The sequence below is a fragment of the Colobus angolensis genome, unplaced genomic scaffold (assembly GCF_000951035.1).
Source record: "Colobus angolensis palliatus isolate OR3802 unplaced genomic scaffold, Cang.pa_1.0 Scaffold152, whole genome shotgun sequence".
Classification (NCBI taxonomy): domain Eukaryota; kingdom Metazoa; phylum Chordata; class Mammalia; order Primates; family Cercopithecidae; genus Colobus; species Colobus angolensis.
In genome coordinates, this window is record NW_012114622.1 from 5325759 (window position 1) to 5343312 (window position 17554).

Consider the following 17554-nt stretch of genomic DNA (forward strand, 5'->3'; position numbering starts at 1 on the left):
CTACAGTGAAAATGTGAGACAGGATTTAGCTGATTCAGTGTATGAAGTCGTTGGCTCTTCTCTATTTTGAGGATCTTTCAGATCTCCTTGTAAAAAAAAAAAAAAAAAATTAGCTCAAGGGTAGTTAGGTGGTGGGGGGAAATCCCCCACATATAAAAGCAAATTAGTTTTTAAAGAATAGAAAATTATCTGTATGAGAAATTACTTCTGAATTACCAGATTTAAGTGGAAATTAAACTTAGCTCCTGTTAACATTTCTATAGAAACATGCATTTTGATTAAGCCAAACAACCAAAAAAAAGACCCTAAGAGCGGCATAGTCATTTATCTATATACTCACAAATACTTTTCTTTTTTCTGATCATCAGTATTTTTTTCTCACTTTATTTGCATCATTTTCTTTCACTTTATTTCCCATTATTCATAGAGAAGCTTTCTACCTAAGACTGAATTGAATTACTGCTTACTTCCCTCTGTGAAGTCACTTCAACAAAGAGTTACTCTTTGGAGTTAGGTCCTCATCTCTAATCTGTATCCCTCAGCTGAAGCGCTTGGTCTTTGGCTGCCCCATCACCACCCTAAGGCACGTAGAAAGAGGGCTCTCGCTTTGCCCAGTCTGTTCACTGAGCTCCTTTTCAAATTGGTGAGGAGGGAGGTTTGTGGAAGGGAGAACTAGATGTATCAAACGACTCTGTGAAGCCAGTGTAATTTGTAAATTTGCCATAAACTTTTAAGTGAGAGTTGGAGTAGGGGTTTTGAGGGTTAGCATGCTTTCAGAAATCAAAAGGAAAACGGGAGTTTTCATTTCAGAGGGCTCTGATACTTAAGATTTTTTTTCTAAATTTTACCAAAGCTATTAATTAGCAATTAATCAACATAATTAAAAGATTAAAGTATTCATGACATTATTGTTAAGTTATATACTTAAACTTGAATATATAAATAGGCAAAACACACAGAACAGCATTTATCAAATAATACTACTTAATATCACCTGTGTGTTCATTTAAATTTGGAGCAAGTGAAATATACACTACCTAGGAGATTGCACCTCTATCTGTCCATGAAAAGTGACAAAATCACTGCTGTAATTGATACTTTTCATTCATTATGAAAAGCTTTTATACACTCAGTAGAGAGAAAGCCTCATTTCATTTTCCCAAACCAAAAAGATACTACCTAAATGCCTTTGTATAAAAGCTAATACAACATGACAAAAATAATATCATAGTCCTCAATATACATTGAACTGGTGAAAGAAGTTAAGAACGATTTGACAAAGATAAAACATAAAATTAATTTTCATGTTATTTTCTTTGTATTCACATTCATACCAGGTAGACTTTGTCAAATACCTATAGTAAAGAAGAACTTGTTCATGCATGCAGAACAAAATAAAATAAGATTAAAAGCTCCAGGAAATCAGCCAGCTTCAAAAAACCATTAAAGTGTGCCTATCCCTCAAGCTTTACAAATGTGTTAATTGTTGTGTTTCAGTCATGTAAATATGTTTCAGCATAAAGTAACCAAGATTTCCTGTTATAGAAGCAGCCCTATCTGGGGGTGTGGGGGTAGGGAGGGACGAAAGAGGACTAAATAACACACTGTAATGAAACCTGCCTTTGGGCAGCACATGCTTCGGTTCTGAATGCCCAGAAATACTTCGCAGACACTCTAGGCTGCCTAGCAATGGGGATTTTCTAATTCTGGCTAGCTTGACAAAGTAAATACAACTATTGAACATAAGGCAGCTCCTAATAAAAAACAACAATTCCCCCTTGTAAACACCTACATTTGGCCCCATTAAAAATTCTTTCTTCATACCGAGGAACTAGCAGACCCTTAAATGTGGGGGTCTCAAAGTAACTAGAGAGTAGTTGGGAGATTTAATGCTGCCAGGATGTTTTACATTGCCATTTCCACCGAGCACTTCATACCCCATCTCAGGGCTTTGTAGAGTAATGTTCTACATACACTGTGGGGCATTATGCAAGCAAACACATTGGCTATTATGCTGTGAGGACTCATATGTGTAAAGCCAAAAGGAAATCAACACGTTCATGTATGTGTTAGACACAAATATATATGATTGCCACATTTCCAAGAGGAGTGTTCATCGAAAGCTGCCAAATTTGAAATTTATTAATATTTAGGGGACTGACATTAACATGGTAATTTAGCAATCTGGTGAATTGTCTGATTTCAAAATTCCCTGATTCCTGACTTTTCACATCTTAGAATTTCTCTATTCCATAAGCTGTGTATCAGTCAGACCTCTGCCAATCCTTAAATTGGATAGTGGATCTGCTGCAGTTTTTAAAATCTAGGATTTAGGGATCAACCTCGAGTGTGCACACACATTTATCTGCTCACAGTTACTAAGTAGGAGCTTTCAGATTATAGTAAGAAGCAAACATTAGTTTGAATTCTAGTAGACAAACACAAAGATATTGTTACCTTTTGCCACTTGTAGAGTAGTTTCCATATGATATACTTTTAAAGAAAAATGAGGATAAAAAGGAATTCTCATATAATTAGTAGTTTGAATATATTTCTGAAATACTTTTTCAAACTTAACATTCAGATCTAAAAAACATCATATGTTCCTAAAATATCTTAGTATTCTGAAGCCACCTGAGGGGTAGTACCCAAAATACTGCGCCTTCAATGTCTCCTCACTTATCTCGGGTAGGAGAGGGACTTCCTGGACAAGGCGGGCTTGAAGAACCTATTAAAATACTAGTCTATCCAAAGAAAGACCTCAGTTCTCTTCCAGTTACAGCAATATCAGCAGCAGGCACTAGATCTCAAGCATCTCTCAACTTGGCCCTGCTAAAGCTTCATTCAAATTCTGCACACTCTGGAGCTTATATGCTCCTGCCTGTATTGTGTGTTCCAGAGCCACACAAGCCTTGGGTTAAGCAGCAGTTAGAGACCAGCAAAAAGGTTGCCAATGAGAAACCCAGCTACACAATGAAGGAAAGATGAGTAGAAGGGAGTCACTTGGGGAGATATCAAGTAACTCATTTAGGCAATGTTGCACAATCAGAGGATCACAGGAATAGTGACCATGTGTGACTTATCCATCCCATTCCTTCATCCCAGACATAATGCTGCTGGGGGAGAGGGGGCTGGTCAGGGAGAAGGCATCTTTCACAGTGTTTTTACTATCCAAGTACAGTTTAACACATCAAGCCTAAATGACTTCTTTTTTCAGTTCTACTCATGTTGGAGCATTGATGGGAATAAAATTTACAAAAAAAAAATAGGAGAAACTAAAAGTAAAAGATACTGCTTTCAGTTTGCATAGAAAGTAAAACCAGGCCAAGCATAGTGGCTCACACCTGTAATCTCAACACTTTGGGAGGCCAAGGCAAGAGGATTACTTGAGCCCAGGAGTTTGAGACCAGCCTGGGCAACACAGTAAGACCCCCATCTCTACCAAAAATAGGTGTGTTAGCACATACCTGTAGTCTCAGTACTCAGGAGGCTGAGGCAGGAGAAAGTGAGACCCTGTCAAAAAAAAAGAAAAAGAAAAAGAAAGGGAAGGGAGGGAGGGAGACCATTTTAAGCTTTCCAGGAATAATCTAGTTTGTTCTTTGTCAATGCATAAAATAAGGGAGGAGAATAACATAACTCCCGCACATCTTAAATTCTGAAACAAAGGAACATTGGGATTGAAAGATGGTGGTGTATTTATGGCTATGTATCCAAAAGATTCCAAGTCACATTTTAAAAGAATTAAACTCAGCAAACCATCCCCACAAACAGTAGAGACTGCTAGAGTTTCTCCTTCGTGGACATTTCACACAAGGCTCAACTCCTTGTGTGAAATCCTTGTGCCTACCTGGAATCTTCTGTTGGGCCAGCACGAGATTAAGAACCACCACTCCCCACAGAAGGAGGGTGAGGGTGAGGTGGGAGTCACTTAGTAGCTAGAATGTTTCTTCAGAATCAGAAGAAAGCAGGATCTAATAGCCAGTATATACCACCTTTGGGGAAATTCTGTCTCTTGTAGAATATGCATGTTTGCAGCAATTTTTTTCTATTTATTGCAAATGTCCATGCATGACTTTGTAAGGATATGGGTAAGATGGCCCTGGTATTCATAGAATACCACTTCACATCACTTCCTTGCTACCCCTTGCCCTTAAGAATCAAATCCAAGTCACTTACTACACTTTAGAAACTCTACAAGATCTGACGACTGCAAACCACACCAAACTTCTCATAGCCACACCCCTGCTCATTGACTGTTCCAGAAAAGCTGACTTTTTTTCTGCCTTTCAAGTATGCCAAACTTATTCCCACCTCAGGGTTTTTCCATTTTATTCCCTTTGCCTGTGACTTCTTTCTCTGGGTCTTATGAATCCCTTCTCAAAATTTAGGTCTTAACTCAAATATACTCTCCAGAAAGGCCTTCACCTACTGAAGTCATACTCCCAGCCAGCGTCCTATCACCATGTTTTGTTTCCTTAAAAGCACCTCTCACCATCTGAATTATTTTTTCTTCTTTTTTTTTTTTTAGACCAAGTCTTGCTCTGTCACCCATGCTGGTATACAGTGGCAGGATCTCAGCTCACTGCAACCTCCACCTCCCAGGTTCAAGCGATTCTTTGATTCTCATGCCTCAGTCTCCTGAGTAGCGGGGATTATAGGCATGCACCATGACGCCCAGCTAGTTTTTGCATTTTTGGTAGAGACTATGTTTCACCATGTTGGCCAGTTTGGTCTCAAACTCCTGGCCTTAGGCCTGCCTGGACCTCCCAAGGTGCTGGAATCACAGGCGTGAGCCACCGCGCCCGGCCTAAATTATCTTCTTTTTTTTGTTTGCCCTCCTATGTGTTGTCAGTCTCTCCTCGAGTCATCTAAGTATCTATGCATTGTCCCTCCTAATCTTCGGAGTTCCCTGAAAGCAGGTGTCTTGCCTGTCTTGTTCACACTATTTTGCCTCTAGTGCTTAGAGAAGTTCTGGCACACAGAGTATAAACTGAAGCCAGACTGCCCAAGTTCAAACTCCATTGGAATACTCTGAAGTTGCAACCTCACTTCTGCCCTTTTCCCATTGTTTCAGACATGAACACATGGTCCACAACTAACAGCAAGGGAAGTTTGAAAATGAAGTTTTTATTCAGAATTGTTTTATATTCAAGGGTTCTGCTACTAAAGTAAAATGGGAGAGTAGATATTGGGGAAAAAAAATTATCAATCTCTGCCATAGTTCACTTACTCATGCCCTCTCCAGGCATGAGTGAGGAATCCTACTGGCTAGAAACTGCAAAAATCATCTGCCTGAGCAATCAAGGACGTTAGCCCAGTTTGTAGCACCCAGTTCTCTCTGGAAGAAACTCCTTTGTCCATCATCCTGCGTATTCCTCTAGGAAGTTTTTCCTTGTCCATTATCAGCCCTGGCTACAGAACGTCACCACTGGAGAGAATGCCCTTTGGGGGCTCCACAGTTTTCACAGCCCAGTTATTGATAGGTCAGGTTTGGGGGCCTAGGATTACTGTAGAGCCTGAATAATTATAGGCATTTGACCAGGCTTGTGGTTTCTTTAGCAATACAGTTTCCTCAGGACTTAGAAGATTTGCAGTCTGTTTGCTTCCCTTTGGTTCCACATGCAAGTAATCACAGCCAAAGAGTTTGTCTTACATAGTTCTAGGATTCAGTTGCAAGAAACAGATACCACCTAGTTATTTTATGCAGAGGGAAAGTTTATAGAAGAAAATTGGGAACCAGTGAAATGATTGGAAGGGCTGAAGGATATTGCCATCAAACTGGCCACCAGGAAATCCACTGCCTGTACCATAGTCAGGCACAGGTACCAAGGTAAAGAATTGGGAGACCACCACTGGAGCTATTAATTGAAGGCACACACTTATGGGGCTGAACCTTTGGGGTTAGTAAATCCCACTGCCACCACTACAACTTCTTCTTGACCCCCATGAAGCAAGCAACTGGACACAGAAACAGTGGTTTGGCCTCAACTTCCACAACTGTCTCTCAACTCCCATGAAGCTGTTGACTAGTCAGTGGAATCCCAACACACAAAAATAAATGGTCTCCACAACGATGCTTGCCAATTGCAGTAGTTAAAGCAGCAGTGGGATAGCTCTTGTTTCTGTTCCACCGTTTTTGTTTTTGTTTTTTTTTTTTGAGATGGAGTCTCCCTCTGTCGCCCAAGCTGGAGTGCAGTGACCGGATCTCAGCTCACTGCAAGCTCTGCTTCCCAGGTTTATGCCTGGGATAGGCATTCTCCTGCCTCAGCCTCCCGAGTAGCTGGGACTACAGGTGCCTGCCACCTCGCCCAGCTAGTTTTTTGTATTTTTTTTTTTCGCTGTTTTAGCCAGGATGGTCTCGATCTCCTGACCTCACGATCTGCCCATCTCGGCCTCCCAAAGTGCTGGGATTACAGGCTTGAGCCACCACGCCCGGCCTCTACTTTTTTAATCTAGTACAAATGCATCTAATTGGATAAACCTAATGCACACCTTCCTAGCCCCTGATGTGTAAGAAGACATACCAGAAGACCCATTCTGCTTGTTCATCATGACTGCTACACTGTAAGACCTCAGTCCTAGGCGGGGCATGGTGGCTCACACCTGTAATCCCAGCTGCTCAGGAGGCTGAGGCCAGAGGATTGCTGAGCCCAGGAATTCAAGGCCAGCCTGGGCAACATGGCAAAATCCTATCTTTGCAAAAAGTGCAAAAATTAGCCAGATATGGTGGCTTGTGCCTGTAGTCCCAGCTACTCGGAGGCTTTGAGAGGATCGCTTGAGCCGAGGAAGTTGAGGCTGCAGTGAGCCATGATTGTGCCACTGCACTCCAGCATGGGCAACAAAGTGAGACTCTGTCTCAAAATAAATTTTTTTTAAAGACTTACATTCTGACCTCTCTACCCTTATCTCACTCTTCCGTCTTACCAGTAGCTGTCATGAAGCCATCTAAAATAATAGACTTGAGTGGGAAGGCAATACCCTTAATCTTTTTTCTCTGAGGTGGCTCCCATTTTCTGACCAGCCACTTAACAAAGGTATGTAACGAAGGCTTAGGGGCACAGACGTCTGCAAAGGCTATCTGCCTTGGAGTGCAGGTGTAGAAACAGTTGGGTATTTTCAACCCTGTGGGGCCCCAATTGCCAAATTGTTAGTCAGTTTAGCTTGTGGGCTGCAGGTAGTCCCTTCCATCTCTTCTTGCAGGTTCTATAACTCTAGCCTGAGTTCATCTGTCTTTTATAAATGAATTTGCTTAAAGTGGCAAGAAGCTACCAACACACCAATGTTCTGAATTTCTCCAATGTTCCACGTAGAGCCACTGATTAGGAAGGAGGAAATTTGCCCTCCAAGTTATCACAAGCATAACAAGGCTCACCAACTTTCTACTTTGCAATACTTGACCTCACTGCACATCCAGCCACTAAGCCAACACACATTTACGTAGGTGGTAGAACTTCAGTGCTTCTCTTGTCAGGTACCAAATTCTATATAAACAGAATATAGATTAGGCTGTTATTGCAGAGATCCAAAAACACAGTGGCTTAAGTAATGTAGAAGTTCATGTATCTCTCACATAAAGCCCAGTTAGATGACCTAGTACTCTTCTGGTGGCCAGATGGTATCAAGAGAGCCTGGACCCATTCTATCTTTTTGCTATGCCCTCCTCAGCAAATAGCTTCCATGTTGTCCAGGATGGCTGTGTTAGCACCTACCCTGAAGTCCACATTTCAGCAAGTGGCAAGAGGGAAGTTAGATTCATCCCTAACATTCAAAGAGCCTAGAGCAAGAATGCAAATAAAGGACCACGTAATTATTATATGCCTAAATACTTTAAATTATTAAGCCAACAAACTATTAAATATGTTCTTTCTTCCTTCCTTCACACATATACTTCCCTGAAAAGCCAAGTTTAACCTTAGGATCAGGGTTCCACTCCAGAACACGGAAACCCAGGGAGAATTGCCCTACAGCATGCCTCCTTTCTCTTCCCACCACTGCCCCCTTACCACATACAAGGGCACATTTACACATGTTTGTGGATGCCCAGCTTGCACATCCAAACTCTACCCCCCACAAATGGCCATCTCTTGGCTACTCCTTGGGCCCCATGTTATGCACATAGACAACACAGTCGAACATTGGGGAATGACCCTGGGGGAGAGACCTGTGCAGGCTTTGTAGTCATTTGGACAGGGAACTCTGAGGTTATGAGTACCCAGAGCATGTTCTATAAAGAAGGGCAGGCTGGACATGGTAACTGACGCCTGTAATCGCAGCACTTTGGGAGGCCAAGGCAGGCAGATTGCTTGAGCCCAGGAGTTCGAGACCAGCCTCGACAACATAGTGTGACCCCATCTCCACAAAAAAGCTTAAAGGCCGGGCGTGGTGGTTCGCACCTGTAATCCCAGCACTCTAGGAGGCTGAGGTGGGCGGATCATGAGGTCAGGAGTTGGAGACCAGCCTGGCCAACATGGCAAAATCCCATCTCTGCTAAAAATACAAAAATTAGCTGGGCATGGTAGCATGTGCCTGTAGTCCCAGCTACTCAGGAGGCTGAGGCAGGAGAATCACTTGAACCTGGGAGATGGAGGTTGCAGTGAGCTGAGACTGCACCATTGCACTCCAGCCTGGATGGCAGAGTGTGACTCCATCTCAAAAAAATAAATAAATAAAAATTTAAAAAAAAAATCAGCTGGACTTAGTGGCATGCATCTGCAGTCCCAGCTAGTTGGGAGGGAGAAGGCAGGTGGGTGGCTTTAGCCTGAGAGGGGAAGGCTGCAGTGAGCTGTGATTGTGCCAGTGTACATCAGCCTGAGCAAAAGAGTGAGACCCTATCTCACAAAAAAAAAGAGGGTACGGAATCTAGAAGCACATCTCCTTTTGCCCGGTAATTCCTTACCCCATAGGATGGGACATGACCAAAGGAGGTATGGATCAGGACCTAGGGCAGGGGCTCTCTTGCCAAGATCTTATAGCAATTTTAAGGGAAAGGATAAGTAGATGGTGCCTCCCCTTTAAGGAACTCACCCTAAAGTTAACCATAGCACTTCTGTTCAAGATGAAGTGACCATAAGTTAGTCACTCAGCCTCTCTATTGGCAAGGGAAGCTGGGAACTGTGACTTCTGTTCTGGGAGGCTGTGTGCCTCACTAATATTTAGAAATTCTTGTACTCTCTGAAAAGGAGAATAGATATTGGGAGTAAACTGGCAATCTTTGCCACAGACACATGCCTTTTCACAAACCACACTTTTGTTTAGAAAGGTGAGTTCTTCTCAGTCTGCTTTCAGAGAGGTGAATTTGGAGGCAAGACAATACTGTCAGTTATAATTAAAGGTCAAAATAATTGCACACCTGAGCGTTTTTCAATGGACAGCCAATGTGCAGTGTTCCAGCACTGAAATTTTGTCTAATTTTCAGATCAATCAGGAAGAACCCAATGAATATTTTTCCACTTAAGGGATATAGTATGATTATGACATTCACTCAAATTCAATTAAGATTAATCATTTTAATCATAAACCCTGGGCATGAATTGGGCCTTAAACAAAAACTTAAACCTAAAACCTAATCATGTGTAGCAGAATTTGCTCCAGAAATATTCAGCTGCTACCAAATGTACACTTGCCAATCCAAAAAGAGCAAATATTTGTTTCTGGCATTGTTTCCACTGGCCTATTCATATATGACAATAATGCAAAATTCAGCAGATGCATCCTCCACATTGCAAATTCTAACCAGATGTAGAATAATTACAATGTAATATTACATTATAACAATATAATAATATAATTATATTTTATAATTATGGAGTAATACAAATACAATATAAAATACAATGATTATATAATAGCATATAACACTGAATTTTTTTTTTTTTTGCAAGTTGAAACAACACTCTGAAATCTTGTGAAGATACCATAGCAATACTATGATGGTGGACATAATCTGTCTCCTCCCCTCCATCCTCCCCCTTGTGACCCTGAAAGGAAATCTGTCTTTCCACAAAGGAAGGAGAAATTCTCTGTTTATCCATAGAGCAGGGGAGACTGTGAACACATTGCGTTTATTCCCACTCTCTGGACTAGTGGGGTCATGAGGTATGCATTTGTTGGTCAGATACCATGAATGGGGCCCCCAGCAGTCAGCTGTAGTTCACATACTGAGTGAATGCTTCTGGATGGAGATCATTTGGTTGCGGCCTGTATGGAAATTGACATGCCACTAGTTGTCTCCCAATACCCATTTACTCCTCCTTCTATAGTAATAGATTTGTTAAACATTTTTATACACTTTTAGACATTTCGCAGCCTCCCTTGCAGCTAGATGTGGCCATGTCTTTGTTCTGGGCATGAGTGGAAGTGATGTGTCCAACTTTCAGGTCTTGCCTTCTTGGCCCCTTTCTTCTCACAAACTAAGCTAGGAAGAGCATCAGCCTTGCAGCCAGAAGTGGAACCCCTTGTTGAGAATGACAGACCAGTCCTTCCCACTCTGAATTGCTTACTTCTGGACTGTAAAGTGGGAAAGAAATAAACTACCTTTTATAAGCCATTTTTAGAAGAGGGTAGGAGTGTCTCTGTATTATAACTACTTAGCCTGTACTCTTAATTCATTCCCTACTACTTGGAGCAGTTCAGAATACAGCCTGTGGCAGACATGAGTATATCATCCTGCAGTGAGAGCATCACAGCTGAAAGCCTGCAGTGGAATAGGATGGCGTGCCTTTTGAGTATTTGTTTCCTCCGCATTATATAAAGGGGAGATATGTTTTTAAAACTCGAGTGGGAAAGCTTCATCTTCTGACATTTCCTTTATTAGTTACTTTGCCAGCAGTGAAGACGTGTGCAAAATGCAGGTTTTAAAAATAAAGAAAATAAAATAAAAATAAAAATGGACGCCAAATTGCCTCCTTAATACAGCCATACGCTGGCCCAGAAGCCAGGCATCTTACATGCCCCATTTTCACTCCTGCCTTACAAAGTATGAGGGAAATTATTTAGACTTTTAAAATCTCAGAAGCAGGGACTGCAATTGCACTTTCCTTTATATGTCTGTAAGGAGCCGCAGTAGAGAGTAATTATACTAAATACTCAGATTCCAGGCAGACTGAGACCTGGTGGCTAAGTCTGATGTGCTGTTGCTATTGTTTATATTTGTTCATTTCCTTGACCTAATAAACTCACTTGTTTTTATCTGGTACCTTATGTATTTTTATGAACCATCTCAGATCCTTTTTTGGAGCAAGAAAAGCTATAAATAAATTAGTGTAGAACTTGATAGTTCACAAAACACTTACACATCTCATTTTATTCTGACAAGAGTCTTATGAGGGAAGAACCATTCCCCCATGACAGATGAGGACACTGAGGCTTAATGAGCCGAACTGACTCTGCTGAGGTCACATGGAGAGTGAATAGCAGAGGTAGGTATCTAACTGTCACTCTCTGCTTCTGAGTCCAGTGCCCACAAGTCCTGGCTACCTCTGTTAAGGGACCAATGTAGAACCTGTGTGTTCTAAGGTATTTATAAGTTGCTGCTTTTTGTTTTTGTTGTTTGTTTGTTTGTTTTTTAAGATAGTTACTAAGGTTTTCAGGGGTTTTTGTTGTAGAGATGAGGTCTTACTGTATTTTATTGCCCAGGCTGGTCTTGAACTCCCAGACTCCCACTTCGGCCTCCCAGAGTGCAGGGATTACAGGTGTCAGCTACCCCATGCCTAGCAAGTTTTCATTTAAATTGGCAATGTTTTAAAGGAAAATGAAAAAATATATTAGGAGTATTCTGAGATATTAATGCTTATTTCTGTGATCCTGAGCAATACAAATTGTGACTTTTCAGGAAACGTCAGGAATGTTTAAAAGGTTTAAAAGAAATCTTTAGTCATCTGCTAAGGGTTAAAGTGTACGACATCAATTCTTTTCAGAAAATAAACAGTGCCTAATGGTTTGGTCTTGGCAAAATGTGAAAAATATAAACTGATTAAACTTATTTTAATGAGTATTTACCTGCAATTTGTCTCAAGTCCAGGTGTAATCTAGATTCATTATCTTGCCCCTTCTGTCTGGGAACTGTGAGTTCTGAGCACAGGCCTGGCAGGGTGGGAAAAAAGGAATTAGAAAGGGAACTGTTAAGCCAGGAATTCCAATCCTGTGTGTCTATAGGATCAGTTTAGCCTCTGACTCAGAAGGAACAAAATATAGACAGTGGCTAAGCCCAACAAAGAGACAGAGAGGCAAGTAGAGGGGAAGAATCTCAAAGTCCAGCTCTCCTTGGTACCTCTTAGAGCCTCAGAACAAATCACTTCTGCTGCTACTGCCTTATTGTGACCCTGGGCTTCCCGTGGGCCTAAGGGTGCCTTTTGGCAGGAGTCTCCATAATCGGCCAGAGCGTTTTGCTAGCCTCACTGTTTCCCTCCTTGCAGCATTGATCCAGTGGGATTATAGCAAATCACCCCAGCCTGTGCAGGAACCGTGGAAGTTGTCACACCTTTCCCAGATCTGTTTGCCTACACAGAAATCATTGTTTTAGACAAGGCATTAATGGAAAAAGTGGGCAGGCAGGCAGCCAGCCAGCCAGTTATCCATCTCCTGCATCACACAGTCTCTTCCTCCCAGAATCTGAGAAAAGAAAATCAAGTGGAAAAATTTCAGCTCAAGAAGTAAGATATGGTTTTGGTTTTGGCCCTTGCTTCAGAACCCCAGGTATAAAATGAGAAATATGAATACCTTGATTTGGTTTTCAAGCTTGAGAATAATACAATTTTTTTGTAGTCTAATTTTTATTTAAACCATTACTCAGTGAAAACTCAATGTCTAAAAGTTTATATACCCCATAGCCCTGCAGTTTTAAGTCTAAAGGAGGTCACCATGCTATGCAGAGTATCTTGCAGCATATTTTTTCAGAAGACAGATCTGGGATACAGCAGCATCTGAACATTTACATGTCAAGTGTGTAAATGCTTTGGAAGCCTCAAAGGAAAAATCCCTGACACACCTGGCAAGCCTGGAACCTGATCTCTCGTTCTTCCTCGCTGTTTCACATCGCACTGACGTGGCGCACAGAGGGAGGCTCAGAAAGAAAGAAAACAAAACCCACTGCTTGAGAAGTTAGATTGCGTACTAAGCTCATTCAAGTAATAATCAACAGAAGCAGGCAAAATGACACATAGATTCACATATTTCCAAGAGCCATTCTTGGGCTTTTTCAAATGGCATGAATATACAACTAGCTTTACAATGTAGCATTTGGTTAAAAGAAGTTAATCATATTACCCCTAAATTTTTATGCTCAGAAGTCTCACACGAATGATATTTGACTTTACTTCAAAGCCATTCAACCTGAAAGATTTCCAAGCATGTCACATGTCACATTTAGCTACTTTTGCTCTGAAGGGCTTTCAGCCAACTGGCTCACATTCGTTGCCTAGAAAAGCAGAGGCAGAGAAATGCTTAGCCAGTCCACAAGCAAATAGGTCGGCTCCTGAAATAAATTATATTATACTTGTTCTAAACAAACCACGCAAGTTTTCTCATTTAGATTATCAGAGCAGTAGGACCCGTTAACTAAATGCATCATGTAATCGTAAAGATATATTGGTTCTCCTGTTAAGCAAATCTCCATTCTTCATGTCAGAATCCAGTTTATTACTTCAGACCCAGCTCAGATGCCAACCCCATAAAGCTTCTTCATGTTTTCCTTCCCCAGCTGTGACTTCTGGTTTGTCTCTGCCTTTTTGGAATACATAACTTGGAGTCAGTGTGAGGGTTACCTGTGTGCTTGCCTTATTCATGTTACTGGATTGTAAGGAAATGAGTGTGGAAGGTACTTTATTGACATAACCTTTCAGAATGCCTTACTTCAAGTGGATTCTAAATATTTGTTGACTCCAGTTGATTTACCAAACAGCCTAATCACCATCTAACATCATTTGTCAGGTCCCAACCAAAAGTATATACATACACGTTTCTTTATGGTAATTTTCTTTTTCAGATAACCTTCAGATTGTGCATGTATCCTGGTCATTTTTCTTTTGCTCATTAGCAATAACTACAACATCTTAAACATTAAAACTCAGACATGTAATTAAAGGTCTCTTTCCCTCCTGCTTCCTCACATGGACACTGATAGAGCTAACCCTACACAGACATTTGTAACCCCAAACTTTAGAACCACACTTGCCTTTTGGATTCCTGAGCCTTTTTTGTTTTGTTTTGTTTTTTTCTGAGAGAGTCTTGCTCTGTCGCCAGACTGGAGTGCTGTGGCGCAATCTTGGTTCACTGCATCCTCCAACTCCCTGGTTCAAGCGATTTTCCTGCCTCAGCCTCCCTGGTAGCTGGGATTACAGGCACGCACCACCACACCCAGGTAATATTTGTATTTTTAGTAGAGACAGGATTTCACCATGTTGGCCAGGATGGTCTCCACCTCCTGACCTCATGATCTGCCTGCCTCGGCTTCCCCAAAGTGCTGGGATTACAGATGTGAGCTACTGTGGCTGGCTGATTCCTGAGCCTCTCATGCCTTTGTTTCTGCCTGAAATCTTTCCTGGAACAAACTAGAGCATAAAGAAATGAAAGAATTGCTTAAAACAAAGAAACAAATATGTCTTTATTTGTGCTTTTTTGTCATTCAAGAAATAGACATTTAGTTACTTAATAAGTGACAGGCTGGGTCCCATGGATACTAAGGATTAGTTCTCTATGGATATTATTGTATGACTGTTGCAGCTTTTCTTGACCCCCTTGACCTTTCTGATATGTTTGTTGATCATGCATTTGTATAATAGTATCTTTTATCCTAGATATATTTGTATTAAAAATAAGTACAGGCAGGTTGAAATCAAGGAAGAATATTTTTTCATAAATTATTTTTAGTTTTAAAATATTTTGATCATATGCACACAGCTTGTGTTTACATGACAATAAAAAGCCTTTGTTCAAGAAGGAAACTAACTGGAGCATATGCTTGTGGACCACAATATTTTGACCAAAAAAATATGGTTCTCCCCTTTTTCATCTGTTCCCCCCCCCCATATTGAAGGGAGTTTTCCAAATGAAGGGTTTCAGCTAGGTTGTCTCCAGGTCAGTTCTCCTCTAGAAGGCTCTGTGTAGTCATCAGTGGGGAGCCCTATGCTGCCTTATCTTTAGCTTCCCACACACTTTGTGTCTCACACAACAGATATGTTCCTTTAAGTTTGGATTTTTATGAAATAAATTTTGCAAGCTGGGAGCATTGAGAGTTAAATGAATTTGATATTCTTTTGAAAACAGAAAAGTGTTCTTTTGAAATATGGATGTTTCTCCGTAATTACAGTAACTTCTGTTGTGGTCAGTTGCTGTGGTAAGTTTAAATCAGCCTGTATCTGCAGAAAAACAGTTGGGATGGGCGGGGGTTGGGAGGGTGTTCAAAGCAACACTGTACTTTTGAAAACATGACCCAGCATTATGCATAGAAACAAACTTACCAAGACCCGTAATAGGTGCTATGGCTGACTTACCTGAACATATAAAAAAATTGACGCTTTGGTTGGTATCATTTTTTTATGTTGTCAATATTTCTGTGAAAATTTTAAGTTCCTAGAGAAAGTATAACCTTGAAAAAGAATCGTCAGGTCAGCTAATAGAGAAAGACAAACAAGTATTCATGGGAATCTATAATTGCTGAAAAGCTACATTTGACCTTAAAAATTGCATGTTGGAGCCCTGGCAAAACAAAACAAAGCCGAAAAGAAAAAAGACACCTGCTGTTATTTATGCGGTATTTCCAACGATACTGTTATTTATGTGTTTACATGTGTTCACTTCTACCTAATGAGAAAAGATCTTAATACATTTTGGTTTGGACACTGAAAATGTTCCACTAAGATTCCTGTACAGTTTCTGTAATGGCTGTAATTTGTAAAATCCAGTAGGAACAGGAGGTGATTATACTGGAATTCAGTCTGAAGAATTGTTTTAGCAGGAATTTTATATGCAAGACTAAATGCTAATCAACAGAGCATAATATTGTATTCTGAAATATGCTAGCCAAAGCAAAATTAATTTTTTTCTTCTCTTTTTCTTCTCCTGAAATCTTCTGCTATAGCGACTGCATTTGCCTCCAGACTTGTCAGACACAGTGAGCCGCTCAAGCAAACAGGATCTGGCAGAATCCACCAAGCGGCTGGGCCCAGGCTGTGGCATGATGGCCGGAGGCAAGAAGCACCTGGACTTCTAGGGATTCCTCCTTAGCCGTTGCGTGCAGAATTCTATGACACTCTAATTATGATTGCTAATAGCTTATGTAAATATTTTTCTTAACAATTTGACCCTCCACTCCTTGAAAAACACAGGATTGTAAAATGGAGCCACCATTTCTCATTTTTTAACTTTTTACGGAAGTAACACAGCAGAAATACTTTTCAATTTTTCCTTCATGCTATAGAGAAAATAATTTTATTTTTAAATAAACACCAAAAAATGTCAAAATCTCAAGATGCCTGACAGTGGTCATTCGTGTCTTTGTACTAAGGCATTTAGTGTCATGGTAAAGTGCATGTCACAGCAGGTAGCATACAAAACATGATGAAATTCAAGATTGTATATGAAAACATACTTTCTCTTTATTTCAGAAACAGTCACTTGCCACCAAAAATGCTAAGTTTTTTTAATGAAAATGTGTTTGCTAATATATAAAATAAATTTGCATTTATGTATCTGATTATTAAATTGATAAAGACAAAGTAATATTTGGGGATTTAGACTCCATTAAAGATAATTAGTCTACCATAGTAGTTATTAAATATAAAGAACTTGAATGATAGGAAACATAGAAAAAAGAAGTGGATGGTCTTTAGTTTAGTAATCCTAAACAATTGAAGTCAGTACTATGAAATTATGTCAACAGGCATCATTCAGGATTGAAATTCAAACTGACAGCTACATTAATGCTAGGATACCAGGAGAAAAACATACTGAAGCTTGTTGAGAGATTTTACAGAACACAGGTCTGAGACAAAGTGAAGAAATGAAACTAACTCAGATTTCCATTGCATCACATAAACCTTTTGTTAATTATGAACATCGGTTGAGTGTGTAAATTTCTAACCATATAAACACGTCTTTGGGGGCGTATAGCATATTGAACCAGTTTTCATATAAAACACTAGGTGTTTTAATTGTAATTCCATATTCTCAAAGCTTTTGACAGATGATAGATAAAAAATGAAAGTTAAAAAGTAACTTGCATATTTAAGAGTCTTGATTTTTTTAAAAGGTGTTTAACATCCATTGAGAGAAACTGAATTTCCAAAATACATTTTCAAATGTATTCGAATATTTTGAAGCAGTTACAACTAGCATTTTTAAGCATCTTGCTTTTAATATACCACAAATTATACTTTATTTGTTCTTGACAACATTGTAGAAAACAAAGACTAGGTTTTTAAAACTGTCTAACCAATATGATGAATGTCAGTCACTTAAAAAAACCCACTGTAGCATAAACACATACTGTATACAGCTTTTATTCAGAATTAGAATAATTGAATCAATGACAGTGATTTGCCAGGATGTCAAATCTCTC

At 40.1% G+C, this 17554-nt stretch overlaps 1 protein-coding gene across 3 annotated transcripts in view; it reads left to right on the forward strand.

The window, feature by feature from the left end:
• ELP4 (elongator acetyltransferase complex subunit 4) overlaps positions 1-17211 on the forward strand; it is a 281026-nt gene extending 263815 nt beyond the window's left edge. For 2 of the 3 annotated variants that reach the window (XR_001001145.1, XM_011936337.1), the window contains one exon: positions 16076-17211. Coding sequence is in view for 2 of the 3 variants with exons in the window: in XM_011936337.1 (XP_011791727.1) it covers positions 16076-16221 (146 nt within the window). In the remaining variant the exon portion in view is untranslated. The remainder of the gene's footprint in view (positions 1-16075) is intronic. The other variant, XM_011936338.1, reaches the window with a different exon arrangement.
• Positions 17212-17554: the final 343 nt, after the last annotated feature.